This window comes from Melozone crissalis, unplaced genomic scaffold (genome assembly GCF_028551555.1).
Source record: "Melozone crissalis strain CALT ecotype California unplaced genomic scaffold, PUWL_Pcris_2 ptg000019l_1, whole genome shotgun sequence".
Lineage (NCBI taxonomy): Eukaryota > Metazoa > Chordata > Aves > Passeriformes > Passerellidae > Melozone > Melozone crissalis.
This window is the reverse complement of record NW_026535797.1, coordinates 19,053,877-19,068,417: the sequence shown is the minus strand read 5'-3', so window position 1 is coordinate 19,068,417 and position 14,541 is coordinate 19,053,877. Positions and strand designations below refer to the sequence as shown.

The 14,541-nt window shown below is 46.9% G+C and overlaps 1 protein-coding gene across 1 annotated transcript; it reads right to left on the bottom strand.

Annotated features, from left to right (window-relative positions):
* Positions 1–1,675: 1,675 nt before the first annotated feature.
* Positions 1,676–13,452, bottom strand: WNT8B (Wnt family member 8B). The gene is made up of 6 exons (XM_054277150.1): positions 13,394–13,452; positions 7,309–7,342; positions 6,222–6,360; positions 4,758–4,883; positions 2,630–2,772; positions 1,676–2,233 (listed from the first exon to the last, which is right to left on the bottom strand). The coding sequence occupies exons 1-6, from the start codon at positions 13,450–13,452 to the stop codon at positions 1,676–1,678; spliced, it is 1,059 nt and encodes a 352-aa protein (XP_054133125.1).
* Positions 13,453–14,541: the final 1,089 nt, after the last annotated feature.

Genomic DNA, 14,541 nt, shown 5'->3' with positions numbered 1-14,541 from the left:
GACAAATACAGGCTGCTGAGTGTCTTGCATATATCAGCTGTGTAGTGCTGCCTACCCCCCTCCCACTCCATTTCTTCCTGGCAGTTGCATTGCAGTTGGATGCATCCTCAAGCAAGCTCAGGAGAGAGCGCATCCTTTCCCCTTGTGGTAAGGGCTGAGGTTGTGCTGGCTGGAACTGGTTAGGTCTTCCTGGGCTCAGATGGGTAAGCAGTGTGTTTTAATCTCTAGGACAATTAAATTTCTACATACACATGCAAAATGGGACAAAAGAACACCCAGCCACTTAGACACAACAGCATTTTGCAAGCACTTGGCAACTGATTTATTGCATTGGCTATTGGTTTACAAATATTGGCTACAAGATGGGTCTAATGGCCAGTAACAGCTCTGCTGGCTTCTTGTCTGGCTAAAGGACACTTCAAACAGCAAAGTAGATGATCTTATCGCAGCACAGGGGAAGATTGCTGTGATGGTGCAGTGAGCTTCCTCAAGCCCTGCAGCTGGCAGCTTCTTACCTCCCTCCCCTAGCCTCAGCAAGGGAACAGAGATGCATCAACCAAATCTTCCTGCTGCTTGCTTAGCCTATAGAATATATATAATAAGTGGTAGAGGAAAAACTGTTATGTATACATCACAGTAACTGTGCAATAAATTAAACTTCAAAGTGCTTCACTTTCCTATTTACACCACCATTAAATAGTAACTGACATTATTTTCTCAGACTAGGAAGAAGTATTTAGTTAGTTAGCTGACAGGGTAAGAGTGCTTGGCAAGTACACCAGGACATGGGAAGGAGGCTCAGCTTGGCAGCTCCTCTCTGGGAGCAACTTGGGAGGAAGGAGGTAGTGGAGAAGTGTGAGGACATCTTTATGGCATCAGTCAGGGGCTTTGATAGCAATGCTGACCTAAACAGGGAGACCAGACCTGGAGAGTTGGAAGACACAGAGAAAGCATGTAAAAATCAAGTGATGGGACCCCTGTTTTGGACAGCTGTAATGGGCAGGTCAAGCAGCAGTTTCGATCTTGCTGCTGCCATTTCAAATGTAAAGTAAAGCACTGGAGAGCTTAGCAAAGCTGTCAAAAGGTGGGAAGCAAAGCTGTGGGGTCCCTGGAGGCTGGCTTGCTGGGAAAGGAGTTGCGTGTCTTTTGTATTTCCTCATAGTGTGGGCCTGAGGCCATATCTGTTTTAGTACCTATATTTTTTTTAAGCCTCTTCTCATTTACAGATTACTGAGTTGAAAATGAGTTGCCCAATTGTTGGTGCCATCTCAGTTTCCTTATACTTTTTATCTCACTTACTCAAAAGCCCAGAGCAGGTGCTTGTTTGGGGAGCAGACCAGCTCAAAACCGCAGGAGCCACCAAGACCTCCTGTGCTTTCAAGAGATAATGCCACAGTCACTGGATAGAGTGACACTGAGTTGGAGGGACCAAGTCTCACCTTGTTTTGTGAACACTTGGAAGGTCTCCCCTTCAAAGGAGACATTGCCCGCTGCACTAATGCCCTGTATGGGCAAGGCCTGAGCACTCATACAAAGCTCTTTTGCCTTGCCCAAGCCCCAGTGAGGCAGCAGTGGGAATGAGACAAAACTATGCCAAAGAGAAATGGTGCCAGGAGCTGATGGGAAGGGCAGGAGAGGAGAGGGGCAGGCAGGACTGTGGAGGAGCAGAAGCAAGTTAGAGCTTTCTCTTGAGCTTGCGGCTGGCTCCGCCACCCCCGCTCCGCTCGCGCTTCTCCTTGCGGACACAGAAGTACTTGGTGACCCGTTTGCGGCACTGCTCGCAGCGCACGGCGCAGCACCAGTGGAACTTGCAGTTGCAGCTGGACACCATCTCGGCTCGCCTCTCCTCCACCGCCAGCCCGCAGTCCCCGCACAGCCGCCGGCAGCTCCGCTTCTCCCACTTGCTGAGCGCCTTGCCCCTCTTCAGGCACTCCCTGCCCTCCGTGCCCAGCAGCCCCAGCGTCTTGTTCTCCAGGCAGTAGTCAGGAGAGTCTTCCAAATGGACCAGTTCCTTCTTGGAGATGGAACTGAAGGTCTCAGCGATGGCACCCCGGCTGGCAGCACTGTTCCCTGCTCCCTGCAGCAAGTCCACCTTCAGGGCTTTGTGGTACCTCTCCTTGAGGTAAGTGCCCACCTCCCGAAACTCGGGCAACTGCAGCCAGCAGGTCTGGGTGGTGCAGCTCCCCGACACACCATGGCATTTGCAAGTCCGTTTCATGGTCCCTTTCACTGCCTACAGGGTGATCAGAGAGAGGAGTTCAAGAAAAAAAAAAAAAAAAACAGAGGGGCTGTTTCTGTGCTGCAATGCATGCAGAACCATGGCTCCAGGCCTGTGGAGGAGTTTGGCATCAATTCTCCCTGCACAGTAGTCCTGAAGCTCACAGATTTGCTTTTCCACAGGGCTCCCCTCCTTGAACTGGGAGGAGGAGGACTGCAGAAAGTCATTAACACTGTAACACAGAAGCTTTGCTACCTTAGAGCAGACACCAGTGAACTGCTGCCATCCCCCCCAGGAAGTTGTTTCTTCTGCACGTGTGTTTTTAGCCACATCAAATTGTGACTCTCCACAGTGAATGCTCAGAGCCAATTTGGTATGCACTGTAAGCTCTGGAGGGAGAGAGGTGCTCACCTTTCTACCTGCCTCATTGTTATGCAGGTTCATAGCAGCTCTGGCATCTTGTCCAGTCTCCAGGGCATCCACAAACTGCTTGGAAATAGCTTCCCCAAAGCCCACGTTATCGCTGCAGCCTCCCCACAGCCAGCCTTGTCCCCCTAAGAAAGGAGATGAAATGTGTGCTGTCAAAGAACCAGAAGAGGTTTCAGAAGTGATGGGAGGGAATGGAGGCTGTGGGGCAAATCCAGCCTTTCACCACACAGTACTCCCAGATTCCCTGCCATTGAGTTCATGACATTTCTCCTGAGGCCTGGATAGTAAGTGGCTCAGGCAGGCAGCAGAGGGGTATGTCCTGTACAGCAAACACAGGGTTTTCCAGGTTTTCTGTAGAGCAGGATTTAGAAGCTGTCAGTTACCGTGCCTTAGCAGACATGCAGATGAGCCTTTGGGTCTCTAATCACTTCTCAAACCCTGACTTCAGCTGGTTCAGAGTGACTTACAGGAACAGCATCTTGCTAACTTGGATTAACAAACTGGTGGAGGCATCTTGGTCAGAGGAACAGATTCCACTCTGCCCAGAGCAGCCCAAACCTGGCACATGTGCATCAAGGAGGCTGTGGTTTTGGCACACCCAGAATTCTGAGATGATGTTTGGCATCTTAGAAGGGTCTGATTTGCTAGTTACCATCAAGAAACAAGGGAGTCAGCAAAGAACTGTGAAATTACACAAAAATATGTGAAAGTACTTTTCTTAACTGAGTGGGAGCTGAGTGGGACTGGAAAAACATCATGCCGTATTTTTCCTCCTAGAGAAAGATGCCAAATTTTTAATGAAGATTTGAAATCTGGAACATTCTGACCCTGACATGTCACATTGGTACATGTTGGGAGTTGTGGTTTAATGGCCTTGTGCCTCTCTGGAAAGGCCTGGCCTTTGCCTGGACTTCCCCAGGGCATTGTGATCCCCTGTCCCAGGGAGAGACAGGAGTGCTTCATGTGAGGTGGGTAATTGCAGTGGATGATGCAGTCCAAATCAAGAACTGGGACTGAAGGAATAGAAAAACCTTTCACCAGCTTGGATTCAGTCCAATGGCTAAATTGAATCATGCTGTTTTGGTCAAGCCCAAAAGTTTCCTGTGCCTTACAAGGTTTTAAGTCCACAATGGAAAGTTTTGTATTAAAACCAGATATATTTGGGGGAAAGGAAACGTAGCATGACTAACTTGGTTTTCCAGAGAAGATAGAATTTGATGTGTTGTTACCCAAAAGTCTTGCTCTGCTAGAGACAGGCATTCACAAACTTTGGACACCTCTGCAGTAGTGTCTGTTTTCAAAATTATCAGCCAGTAAACTAAATACTGGACACTCCAGAGGAGTTTGTCATAAAGTGACACATACTGACTGCCTAGTGTAGCTGGGCAGGGCATGGCTTTTACAAGATCTTGATAATTTGAAATTTGACCTCTTTCTATTCAAAACAAAATCCCTAAATGTCAATGTTTTCTATGAAAGCTGAGCAGAGAACTGAAGTGGTGCAGCCTGGAGTTCCCTACCAGGGGTGCTTGGTGGCTGTGGGCCTGGAAATCACTGCCATGTGGAGGGTGTGATGGCTGTGTGCACCCACAATGATTCTCCTGGTTGTGCTCCTGTGTGCCTGTCATGCTGATGAGTGCTAGAGAGGTTTATGAATGCCACCCTGCTTTTTCTCATGGTCATTCTGCTGTGGGGCCAGCCTGGTCCTGCAGACCCTGGGAACCCTGAGGTCTCTGACCTGTGCTGCTATACCAAGATCATTTAGGTGCATAGCAACAGATCCACTCCTCTGCCTGTATGATATATTCATTCTCTCCAGCAGCTTAAATAGAGTTCTTGATTTGAACCAGGAAAACTGCAACCCCTTCTACTTTCCTGCTCATTGAGAAAGTAATGGAAAGCATCAAGAGCTTGGCTGGTATAAACTGGAGGTGACTCCATTAGCTTCCACAGAGCTACTTTGGTTTGAACCAGGGAAAGCTTTCTCTGGGCATTATTCCCAGGTGTGGGGACCAGGATGGGGAGGTGTTTCTGCAGGCCTCAGTGGAGGAGAGAAGAGCTTCTCCTGCCACCTGGGACGAGTGAGGGTCAGCAGCTCATCCCTCCTTACCCAGCTGTCCATTGCGGGAGTCATCACAGCCACAGTTGTCAAAATCGCCCAGGCTGCAGTTCCGGGTCAGCGTGTACATGACACCCGCAGAGCTGATGGCGTGGACAAAGGCTGTTTCTCGGTTTGCTGTCAAGGGGGAATACAAAGAGAGCAGATGTGCAAAAGATTTCATGGCAAGGGCAGTGTTAGAAATTGTTCCTGCCATGCAGGAGTCTGCACAGGACATCTGCAGTGGGGAAGACTTTGTGGGGCGGAGAAGAGGCCCTACATGTCAGATTAGCTTAATTTGGGTTTGAACTTCATGAAGATAGAATCTCCCAAATATGATCCAGACTGACTCATGTCATTTGAAAGGGTGTGGAGGAGATGGTACCTGACTGTCCTTGTGGGAGCTCAACAGTGGTGATATAGCACAGACAGCCAATATCCCCCACTTGTCACTAACACACCCCAACGGGAAGGGGTTCTCTCCAAGTATCAAAGAACCCCTTCCCCACAGTCCCCTCAAGCCATACCTTCTGCTGAAAGGGCTCTGAGCAGTGACCATACCTATCTACCAGGATCAGTCTGGGAATCATCAGCTGACTTCCCTGAGCCTTTAGCTTTCCTTTAATACGGTGTGGATAACCTTGACAGGAATGGTTCCAGGACCTGTTTCTGATCTCAGAGCGGGCCTTGTGCTGCAGCTGTCTCCTCAAGGCCCCACTTTGAAACCTTTGTCCACCTCTGCCTGGGGCTCTGGTCTCTTTTCTGCTGCCAGGCCCACCAGAGGCCTGAGGCTCTCCTCCACACCCAGGTCCTGCTTTTACAAAGCAGGTATGAGCATCAAACATAGGTCTAGAGGGCCAGATATGCACAGAAATATTTCTGGGGACCTGCAAATAGGTAAGGAATAGGATACAGTGACAATGACCACAGCCCCATGCTCTACAGTGGCCCAGGTCAGCGATGCTGGATTTCTGCCTAGGGTGTTCTGACATCTGGAGGATGTAGGAAGACTTTTGTCCTGTCTCTTGGCCAGAGCACAGCAGCTGATGAACTTTCCTGCTCCCTTTAGCCTTATCCCTCTGCTTGCTACCCAGGCAGCCTGTGCTGGTTCTCAACCTCCCTGGGGATACCCTGGGACACCATCTAGCATGGTATCCAGCAGACCATGTGCAGGTCAGGGGGATGCATCCTTTTGGGGAGACCATTGTGTAAGGTTTGGTCCTGTGCCAGTTGGGGTTCAGCAGGTCCATGGGTAAGGCTGGCATTGCAAGGAGGCGTTGGAGCTAGATCCCACTGTATCTGGGAGCTGATGGGTGAAGGGGTCTCCTGGGGAGATCCCTCTGGGTGATTCCTGCGAGAGGCTCTTCTCAGGTGAGAATGGGGAAGAAAAGGAGGCACTTGGGAAGAGAGGAGGGGGCCATGGGCTCTAACCTGTAGCAAGGGGGTCCCAGTAGTGGTATCCAATACTTTCCTTACCACTGCGCAGCCCGCCGTGGCTGGAGAGCTGCAGTGCCCTCTCCGGGCAGTTCCAGCGGTCCCAGGCGAACTGGAACTTGCACTCCTCAATGCCGCTCTGCGCCCCGGCCGCCACGCTGCTGGAGTAGATGAGATAGGCCTAGGAACAGAGCTGGGCGTCAGCACGGGGACAATGCATAGTTTCATCTGAAAGTGACCTGTGTGCCATCTCACAGAGACAAGACGTACAGAGCTCAGAGGGTCTTCCTGGCTTGGCTTCCCTGGGAAGCTCACCACCACCAGCAGCACACCCATTTCCTGCTGAGCTGGGTCAGAGCCTGAGCCTCCTGTGGGAGAAAGCTCAGCTCTTGGCTGTTAGCCACATTAGGAAATGTGTCAGCCAGCCTCTGCCATGGGGAACCCCTTATCTCTCCACCATGAGAGGAAACAGCTTTCTGCTCAGATCAGGGAGCTCCAGGCTAGCAGATGCCTCAACCTGCCTTCTTCTTCCTCACCACAGCCCATGAGCTAGTGCTTTGGGGCAAGGCTGCTCCACCAGTGTATTAGGAGCTAGATGGGCTTGGAGGTATTCCTGGGGAATAGCCAGAACAAAATCTGGGTAAATTTTACAGCTGCTCCTGGCTAAGAAAAAAAGCCTCCGAAAGAGGAGCACAAAGGTGTGAGGGGTCAAAAATAGGGAACAAAGTCCTGGCAATTCAAGTTGTGCTCCTTGAGGAAGTATGTTTTACATGTCCCATAGAAAATACTTCCCAGCTGTTTCAGTGTGGACCCTGATGCCAACCTGATCCTCAGGAAGCAATAGATGTCAGATGACAGCCTTGGCTGGCATCAATAGACAAATCTCCATAATCTGGCCCCAGGCAGTTTTAAAAGAACCCCAGGTCAGCATTGCTCAGTGCTCATGCAGCCCAAGGAGCTCACAAGTTCCTGGCCTTTCTCTTTGCCTTATTGCTTGAAACCTGGGGGTGAGAGGAGCTCTGGCCAAGGCTGAGTGGAGAGGAGTGGGAAGGAGGAGCCCCTCTCTCTCTCTCCTTCCCTCTCTGGGTTTAGTGGAATCAGGGACAGAGATCAAAGGGATTTCTCTTACCTTGGGGCCCGTCATCAGGAAATTATTCACTGACCTGGAAGATAGAGACAGTGTCAGCAGGGAGGGGGTGATGGTGGAGGGGCCTGGGGAATGCCAGGCATCCCAGGGCTCTCCCCTCGCTCCCCCACAGTCTGCCTGTCTCCTGGCTGCAGGCACCTCTACTCTCTCCCCCATGTCCTTTTGCTGCTCCCTAAGGAACAGGACAGTGCTGTCCCCTTCCCCCACCCTGCTCTCCTCAGTCAGGCTGTACTGGGCTGCAGTTCCTTCACTGCTCCCTCCTTTTGCTTTCCTCTGCTCAGCTACCCTTTGTACCAATCTATCCCTTATTTAGCTTTCTGGTTCCCCTAGCCTTGCTTTTTTACCTCACTTGACTGAAGTCAGGATAGCATTTCTCCCAGCCCCCAGGAGTGGGACCGTGCTGAGGGAGGGAGGGCATCATGCCACTGCTCCTTTGCAATATGAGTCCAGATGCATCTCTCCACATCACAATCCCTTGTTTTCCTGTGGTGCCATGTCTTACTGCCCACACTCTCCTCTTGGTCAGGTTATGGTGATGGCTGAACACAAATATACCTGTCCTTCCCATCCTCCTGGACACTGTGCAGAGCACCCTGAGGGTTTGGGGTGGGTGGGAGGTCCTAGACAAAACTAAGCTTTCTGCTGTTCCCACTGAAGGTGGGGAGGGATCATCTCCAAGGGTCAGGCAGTGTGGCTTGTCTCCAACACTATGGCCTTGCAGAATGGATGCTGTCTGGTCTGAGTCTTTCTCCAGTAAGAAAGACTGTTTCTGTGCAAATGGTCAGTCAGCATTGGGACTCCATAAGGTGCAGTGACCACATGCAGAATTTGGAGAATTCTGGGTGAATCCTGCTTAGCTGCATCATGGCAGAAAGGACTGAAGAAGAAGCCCAAGAGCCAATTGGAAATATCCCGAGTCAGAAATGAAGTAAGAAAAGAGAGGGTCTCCTAAAAATACCTAATTTTTATAAAATAACATCATTTATAAACATATTTTATATATTTTATATATTTTATATCATTTATAACATATTTTATAAACCTAAGGTTTATAAAATAACATCACTATTTCTGGTGAGTCTGTGGAACATTTTCCCTGCTGGAGCTCAACACTTCAAGAGAAATGGGTGACTGCTGTTATCACCCAGAGAGGACACTGGGGCCAGAGAGGTAGAATGAGTGGATTGAGATCTTGCAGTGAGTGAGTGATTGGGAAGATAACAGAGCACGCACTGATGGAAACTGGGTTCTTCAACTTCTCAAAATGATGTTCTGCTTCAAATGAGCCACATAAGTATTCCCACATAAGGGAGAGAAAGATACTGTCTTTTTGTGCTACAAACCCAGCACAGACACTGTGGGGGCATCCCAGGGTGGGCTCAAGCACAGTCAGAAGCAGGCAATGCTGTCCAAAGCTGAAGGTCAAAATGCAGCCCTGCCATTGACATTGGACAGACAGGGTGGCAGGACTGGTGCCCAGACATGAGACACATGAGAGATTGAGAGAGGATGCTGTCCTGCCCTGGAAAACCACTTGCACAGTTAGCAAGCCCACTTCACCTCCACCAGAACTGCACCCACAGAGATCCTTTCCAAAGTACACCACAAAAGGAGGTCTCATTACTTTAGCTTGGTCAAAATCACAAGAAACCTGATCTTTGCTGTTACAGTTTAGAGTTAGGAGAATGAGTTTGCAACATTTCATTCTGGCAAGTCTAGCTTTCTTTTGTTTTGCTTTGGTTTTTATGGGTTTTTTGGTGAAAATGTGTTTACATTTATGAAGCTTTCTTTGGGAAAGATTCCCCTGAGTCAAAACAGGAGTGGGCTGTGAGAACAGGAGATTCTTTCCCTTTGTTCCAGGCTTGGGATTCAGACCCGGCTGTGCTCCAGCCCCCATGGGCACTTTAGCACGAAGTCGATGGTTGTTTTGCAGAGGAATTTTCCTTTGGAAGCTGCTTCTGCATTGTACAGCTAATTAAATATTTCCTGGGACTTGGAGAGACGGCATCTGTAGCCGAGTGATTAGAGCATCGGGTGACCTGAATCACACAGGGCCATGAACCTGGGGCTAATCAGACTGTGCAAGCTCCATGGGTCCCCATCCTAACGCAACTGGGTAGCAGCATGAACAAGTCATTTTTCCATCTGGTTTCCCTTCTGTCCATTGCCTTGACCTTAAGTGCTTTGCTATGGGGACCACACTCAGGATGGTGTCAGTGTGAATCTGGGCCCCTGGTAGCAGCTGTGAGAAAACTCTGGTAAAATGCTCCTGCGTAGGCAAGAGCTAGAAAATTGCAAGTCCTCTCTTATCTTGTTTTAGTCACCAAAAAAAGAGATAAATCCCATCTGCATTGTTTCCCATGTGGGTAGGAAAACCCAAATTCACAGTATATAGAAAGGATTTGCTTCCTAATCCAAACCCTTGGATTAGGAACATCTGAGAAATTGCAAGGACGGCTTTAGGAGGAGGACGGTAATCCACAATGTCAGTTTACAGCAAACCAGCCTGTTAGCAGGAGTCAATTGACATGACTGCATTGAAGCAGAGGATCTGTTCCTTCCAGGATAAACCTCAAGGTCCACAAAAAGGCCAAGTTCAGGATATGCCAATTCTCCATCTGTGGCTGAGCAAATGATACAGTAGCATTTTCCCAGCAGGATATTCTGAACAGTTTATAAAGTCAGAGAGACTGAAGGCATTTTCCTTGAGCTCTCAGATCAACAGGCAGGCAGGCTGCTGGCTGGGTTTGTAGGACATAAACAAGTAAAGGATTCACAAAGTTTCAAGTCTTTTGTGCACTTGACACCCCAACATTTAACTCTTGCAGCTTCAGGTAGGTTCAGGAGAAGGGAAGATGGGACTATCCTATGACTAGAGGCTGGCTGAAATTTTTCTTACTTGTATTGAGGAAGAAGGAAAGGTAGTAATGGAGACAGAATCTATGTGCTTTTCTTTGCTCTTATAATTTAGCTAAGAAAAATGTATTTCCATTCTGTATATAGTCTCCACTAAGGGCAGAAAGCAATTAAGCCACTACTTACACAGATACAGTACAATAGTGACAGTGTCTCTAGAATCATCTCTGTACTACAAACAGGAATCACTACCAAAATCTCTCTTCATTGTTTTGTCTGTAGTGTGATTTTTAAAAAGAAATTATGTACTTCTACTAAATTTTCATTCCATTGTAAAGGAAAGCAGAGTGTAATACTAAACTAACTAAGTAGTTGCATTCATAGCTGGTGTTAACCAGCCCAATTTCTATGACATTGGTGATTTTTTTTTTTGTATCACACACATGAAAAGAGACATTTGAAGTAATTTCTGTTCTCAGAGAAAGCTCAGGGAGTTTCTAGCTGTGTAACCCCCATTCCCTCCATCTGCAAACTGCAGGACAGCATTACACGGGCTGAAGCGGAGCAGGCTCGTAGCCAAGCGGGTCGAGGGGGGACAACCCCGAGTTCCTCTGCCCCCTCCCCAGGCTGTGCAGGGCCCTGGCCAGGACACACTGCTTCCCTCAGCACAACTCTATGTCTCCAGGTAAAAAGTAAATCTAGGGCAAGAGATTTTCACTGGATCCAATATTAGAAAATTATGTCAAAGCTAGTAAATATCTTCAGCAGGAGTTTTCTGTCACAGTTTTATTGAATCTGAAAACAAAGAGCCCTGCCAAGCAGCTGACCCATTATATTTTACTCATATCAAATACTAATAAGCCTCTGATAATTCTGTCTCATTTACAACTTTAACCAATAACATCACACTCATCAGTTTAGCATCACTCTCCTCAGTTTAATATGCCCTGAGAGCCTTACCTAATCTCTCATTACAATATTTGTCTGATACCTTACCACCCACTCAGGCTACTGTGCTGCTGGTTCTGCTCTTTAGAAAATTATAAAGCTGGATTTACATCTTCACTGCCATTATTGTAAATAGAGAAAATGGATAGAATTTCCTTTTGGATCTGAGTTTTGTTCTCAATATGAGCTCCCCGAAGTTATTAGAAAATCAGGGAGGCTGAAAACCAAAGGCAGTCCCACAGCTGAAGTGTAAAAATTACATTTAGGAGAAAACTACTGAGTTAGAGATCTTTATATTATTCCCACAGGAGAGGAAACTGGCAACTCAATAACATTTGGAACTTTACTTATTTTTTCTTCATTTTTCTCTATTTTGTTATATTTATTTTGAAGATTTTGTTCCTAAATGCAACCCTGACATTTTGATCACCTAGAAGTAGTACATTGGTTGAATGATCCATTAAATGGTAAAAGCTAATCCACATGCAAAGAAAGGAAGTGGCCACATATATATAAAAACATTTTTTGTTGTTGTTCTATATTGCTCCCCCACCATGTTCCCACTCCCAATTCTTGTGATTAAATCATAAAGAAAAAAATAACGTGTTTTAAGCCATTGGATCAAATAGAGAAAACCAGCACAAATTTCAAGCAGAATTAATTTTATGACTCTCACTAATTTGTTTTTCTCCTAAAGAGTTAAGGGAGAGTGTCTGCAAAATGATAATTTCAAATAAAGGTTGCAATTTTCCTTTCTCTATGGAACTCATGACCTATGAGCAACATGCAGAGAGAAGCGAGGTTGTCTTGATCTACAAACTTTTCTCTTAGATAAAAACTACTGAGAGACAGGAATCTAAACATCCAACTTTGGACTGAAAATGTCTTGGATTTCCATATTTAGCTCTACTTTGTGTGCTGAAATTTCTCTTTGAACTGTTTCTTTAAAATGTTGGGGTTTTTTCTTTTAATGTTTTCTAAACCTGTTTTTATTGAGGAAAGCAAGACATAAACAGGAAGAGCAGAAAAATAACAATAAAATCAGCATGAGCTCTTGCCTAGCCTTTCTGTAGAACATACATATTACCCTTGTTCCAGAAGGGAGGTTTATCTTGAGTTTGCTCTTTTATAGTATTTAGACATATACAAATTGTTGTGTATTCTTTTAATGAAAGGAGTAGAAAATCCCTGAAAGAACATAAATTTCATTTCCAGACTAACAGGAATGAGTTCCCATTTACTCTTTAGTTTCTCTTTTTGTAATTTTGATTTCTCCATCCATGGTAATAACCCTAGAGATCTGCTATGGAGAAGGCAGGGGATTTTAGTAATCAAATGGTAAAAGACTTTGCTTGCCGTTAGAGATAAATCTGTAACCCACTGAGCAGATTCCCCAGGGCATCACTGCAATTGAGAGAAAAAAAATTGGGTACTCAGTAAAAATCACATAGGAAAAATACCTGCAGAGATCATTCCCCTTTGGGAATGGGACTGATATATTCCACAAGGAACGATACAAGATTTGATGCAAACGTAATCTCTTTCTGTTCACCCTTAAAGAACTTTTTGGGAAATAAATATAACACCCTCCTCAGGACAAAGCAAGAGGTCCACAGGAGATGACCACAGGTTTGTGCACAGCAGAACTGGTCTGATGGGACTCAGGTGGTTGAAAACCGAGCTGTAGCAATCGCCATAGCAAAAGCAGCTCCCCAGGAAACCCTAATACATGAATTTCAGACAAGAAATTCTGCCCCTGTGTGTGCCAAGGAGCTGGGCTCTCAGGCTGCTCATCCAGAGTGACACTCCTGTGGATCTAACTCACCCCTGCGGGCTCTGAGCTCTTAATCACAGACTGTCCTCTTTGGGGAGCGTGAGAGAAGCCCCACTTCATTTAATTAAGACAAGACAAGCTGACTGGGAGCCTTTGGAAAAACAGAAGTCTCTGGCTCTTCCATTGGGTTATCTTCCCACTTGAAAGTGAGGGGCTAGGTCTCAGCATCCACTCTCCCCTATTTTACTCCAGCTTACAATCTGGCCCCTAGTTATTTTTGGGAAGTGCAGGGAAAAAGAGGGACTTTCATAGATCTAACCTCTCTGCCAATGAGTGTGTAAGGACTTGGTTAAATATCTGATTCCATTAAAGACAGAACTTAGCTAAGTGAGAAAGAGGAGACATTTAGGAAGGCGGAGAGGAATTTCCTTAGGGTATCTGGGAAGAGCACCTGCCTGTGACACAGACTGTGATGCTCTTGATACTCACCAGGCATAGCAGGACTGGAAGAAGGGAGTGAGGAAGAAGATGCCCAGATAAGGGTCCATGTGAAATATAAAATCCAAATAAAGAGGGAGAAAGGAGATCCTAAAAAAACCCCAAACTTGGTTACCACCACCACCAGAAAAAAGGAAAAAAAAAAGAAGCACAACTAATTTAGGGAAGGGATGGAGTTATTTTCCACCCGGCAGTCCTGGTGTGATGAAGAGACGGATGCCTCCTGAATCCCACCTTCTGCAAAAGATAACCAATCCCAAAGTAAGAGCTAAAGGGGGCTGGTGAAATGGAGCCGCAGAACTTCCTAAGAAGAGATTATCTACTTAATTAAAGATTTTTTTTTTCCCCTAAGTCCTTCAGCCAATCAGGACTCAAGTGCCAGAGAGAGATTGAACTGATGAAAAGAACACCCCAGGTTCCTCGAAGACAAATGCACCACGAAAGGGATAAGAGGGAGGGAAAAGGGGGGGAAAAGAAAAAAAAAGAAAAAAAAAAAAAAAAGAGAGAGAGGGATAAAGAAAGAGACAGCAAATCCCTTATAGTAATCACTAGATTCAATCTCCACTAGCACTGCTCTGCCTCTCCATTCTCTGCAAAGGCAACTGGAAGGGCTGCTTTTGAAGTGTCCTCTCCTCCTCCTGCATTGGAGATACTGCTGAGCTGGGGTGCACTGGGTGCTCTGGGGTGGGGAGATTGGGCTCAGGCTCTCTGCATCTGCTGCTTGGGTCACAGGTATGAGATCATTGTCTCTGCCTCAGTCTCCCCCAGAAGTTTAAGGAGGATCAGGGCCAGTTCCTACCTCCATCTGCTTCTCCTTTATCATGGTGACCTGCTCTTTCTTCCCACCTCCTGTTTGCATCAGGCCATCCTCACCCCAAGAGAAAGGCCTCTGGCTAAACCTTCCTATTCCCCCTTAATTTTTTTGCTTTTGGCATTTCCTATAAAGTCCATGGGAGATGGTCTTTGGTTTGGAAGGGTTAGCAGTCTCCCACTAAGGGCTTATCCCAGGCCAACAGCTGCTGGAGCTACTTAGAAGTGCATCCAGTCGGTGGCATCTGGCCACATGGGACATCCCAGTTACTGTCACAGCACCCACCACAGATACCCTGACTGGCCCTAAATCAACATTGGACCAGTTG